This window comes from Aplysia californica, unplaced genomic scaffold, assembly GCF_000002075.1.
Source record: "Aplysia californica isolate F4 #8 unplaced genomic scaffold, AplCal3.0 scaffold00323, whole genome shotgun sequence".
In the NCBI taxonomy this organism is placed as follows: domain Eukaryota; kingdom Metazoa; phylum Mollusca; class Gastropoda; order Aplysiida; family Aplysiidae; genus Aplysia; species Aplysia californica.
The window spans coordinates 778,348-781,536 of record NW_004797593.1 but is presented as its reverse complement, the minus strand read 5'-3'; the positions used below and the strand labels follow the sequence as shown (position 1 = coordinate 781,536).

Sequence of the window (3,189 nt, the reverse complement as noted above, 5' to 3'; positions counted from 1 at the left end):
CCCCCAATAAACCCATGCACCTCCAATCCACCACTCCACCAGCTCTCACCTGCCAGGTACAGATCTCCGGGCGTGTGAGAGAAGTTCAGACCGCGCATGATGCAGTCCAGGCACGGGGGCGGACACTCGGACACCACTCCCGGATACTGTCGGAGTCTCGTCTCATCCATGTCCAGGTACACCCCGGCGTAGCTGCCCACCTGCAAGCATTTGTGAGGTATCGCAGTGAAAACAGGAGCTCGTCAAAAAAAAGATAACCAGCATTATTCAGCCGGTTTGGAAATTTCAGTCTAATTTTTGTATTTTGACTCAACAACTTTTATGTCCATTTAAAAACACATTTTTGAGTGGATTTTACTTAAAAACGTTGATTAAATGCACAAAAGTTATAAATTTTCAGTTTCTATGGACTCTCAAGCTATGGAAGTCACCAAAAAGGTTGGCCATTCACCTCTGAAACCAGGCGACACCCACCTCCTTCAATCGCAAATATCTCGACTTCTATTCAATACAGACAGCTATTTATCGAAAGGTTGACAAATAAACAAGCTTTAAAAAGATACCAATCCCTCCAAATTCCCCCAAAAATAGACAAGTGCCTAATTTCACCACGTCGTGACACACATACCTTTGTTTTTAAACCTATTCAGTACCAACAGTGAGAATTCTCTCAAAGTATCGGCCCCTGCCCACATACCCCTCATCAAATGCCAGATAAGTGGCCCACATACTACAAACAGGTTCATTTGGGAAAAATAACTCTATTCCGATCTATAGTATGTAACTGATATGTGAGCCATCGAGGAGAAATTAGGCATTCGCCAATATGCAGGCAGTGACAACGAAGATACCGGCATTATTCTGCCACTTCGGCCCACAAACTACAAACAGGTACTCTTGCATTCAGTCTCTTTTTCTCGATTCCGATCCAAAGCAAGTAACTCAAATATATGTTAACTCAGATATCCGTACACAGTTAACCTAATATGAAGCACCATAACTCTATTCCTATTCAAAGCAAGTGACTCATTTGTAAACTCAGATATCCATACATAGTTAAGCTAACATGATACAACTTGGATTAGGTCTAGGAGACATCCTGAATAGCTACTGAATCACTGATCATAGACTGAAATGGACATGTGTTGTAATCAATCTGTTGTTAAAATGTCGTCTCCTATTTTGTTTGACGTGCATGACAAAGACAGTTCTGTAGAGACTCTCTACAGATCATGAAAAAATAAACATCATCTAGATTCCTGCGTAGAAAACAACACCAGTGACGATGCTCAGAAGTAGAAGCCCTGGTTTTGACTGCTCACCTTCTGGTACTGTGAACCAGAGCTCTGCAGAATGTCATAGGTCGTGTCTCCTTCCCGCTCCAAGAACCGGAACATGCTCTTCGACTCGCTGACAAAAGTGGCGCTGTTCAGCAATGCATTGTATCTGTATGAAACAACATGAAGAATATCTGTAAGCAAAAGGTCCAGCAGCCAAAAAAGTCCCTAATATTTCAAGGAGCCAACATATCTATCAGGGTTTTTTAGTAAAAGTTTTACCTCACTTACAACACAAAAAGGTCAAATAAGTGGCGAAGTTTAGAGGTGTTACAAGAGAGTAACAAGCACAAAAAAGAAGGACAGATAAGGCCAAAAAGGGGTTATCTAACTGTCTGTTTGGAACTTACACACAAGATCTCAAAGCCTTTGGAGTAAAATAAAAGCACATTTTTGTTTTTAAAAATAACCATTTAGTGCCGAGTAGAAGACAAATAGATGGAAACAAAATTTATATAGTAAACTTGTAAGACCTTCCAGAGGTGCCCTCCAACCACCAGCTCACACACACCCCTATGTGTATATAGATCCCACATGAGAAGAGAGCAAGCTATGGCCTGCGGGCATAATGTGACCCTTCATAGAGTTTCATGCGGTCTTTGAAAACTTTCAGCGAATTTCTTGAAAAAAGAAATATATACATTTTCAAACATATGTTCCCATTTGACAGTATACTATAGAGCCAAGACTAGCTTTTGTAGAGAGAGGAGACTGTGGAAGAATAGGTCGGGTAAATTCCAAATGGAGGGACGAAGTAGATCTTTACCCAACCAGGAACCTGAACGTATACATCTTATCACCATCACATGCGAGTAAAGTCTTCAAAAAACGACCAACCCGCTGGCAAAACAGCCAATCTTGGAGAGTTTTAAAAAACTGCTTAAAGAGCATGAAACTTTAATTCTCCTGCCGAGAGTTGCCATTTTAAAAAAATGACCAAACTGACTAGCAAAGCAACCATTTATCAAGAGATAAATAACTGCTAAAAGAGCAAGACACTTTATTTCCCCTGTCGAGAGATGCCATTAAAAAACGACCAACCGACTGGCAAAACCATTCTTCGAGAGTTAAAAAACTGCTAAAACAGCAGGAACACTTTTTTTTTTTTACCCTGCCTAGAGTTGCCATTACCTCTCACGTCTATCCGGAGCCATGTAAAATTCCAGACACGGCTCGGTGTAATCCGCACCACAGAAATGCTGGATGGTGCGGTCTAGCGCGTCCACAGAGGCGTACACGGCGTCAATGGTGGACTCGACAAAGTTGTCCTGCTCAAAGCTGGGGTCCTGTGTGATCGGGGCCAGGCTGGGCTGCGAGGGGCACGGCGTGCTGTACTTGGAATAGCCCGGCAGATTGCAGTTCTTCACGCTCATGTAGTAGCGGGCGAAGTACGGGTTCTCCACCGGAGAGCTGTCCAGGTACTGACCGTAGCTGGCCAGGTTGGACTTTGCCAGTTGGAGACTGAGGATTGGCTGAGACAACTGGCCTGCGTATTGAGCCACCAGCTGATAAAGAGACAGAGAGAAAGAAAAGGAAATTCATGTTTTAGTATGAGTTTTACAGCACTTGCAACACAATTAGGTCATATAAGTGCCAAAGATTAGAGATGTTACATGAAAGTATTGAGCCATCAGCTGATGAAGAAATAGAAAAGAAAATTTACTTTTTAGCATGAGTTTTTAGAGCACTTGCAACACAATTAGGTCATATAAGTGCCAAAGATTAGAGATGTTACATGAAAGTATTGAGCCATCAGCTGATGAAGAAATAGAAAAGAAAATTTACTTTTTAGCATGAGTTTTTAGAGCACTTGCAACACAATTAGGTCATATAAGTGCCAAAGATTAGAGAT

At 41.9% G+C, this 3,189-nt stretch overlaps 1 protein-coding gene across 1 annotated transcript in view; it reads right to left on the bottom strand.

Moving 5' to 3' along the window:
- Window positions 1-3,189, bottom strand: part of LOC101850490 — a gene marked incomplete in the record, with an annotated part of 69,961 nt that overhangs the window by 34,695 nt on the left and 32,077 nt on the right. Inside the window, 3 exon segments of the mRNA XM_013084867.2 lie at window positions 50-200; window positions 1,323-1,446; window positions 2,469-2,842. Coding sequence (XP_012940321.1) covers window positions 50-200; window positions 1,323-1,446; window positions 2,469-2,842 — 649 coding nt within the window.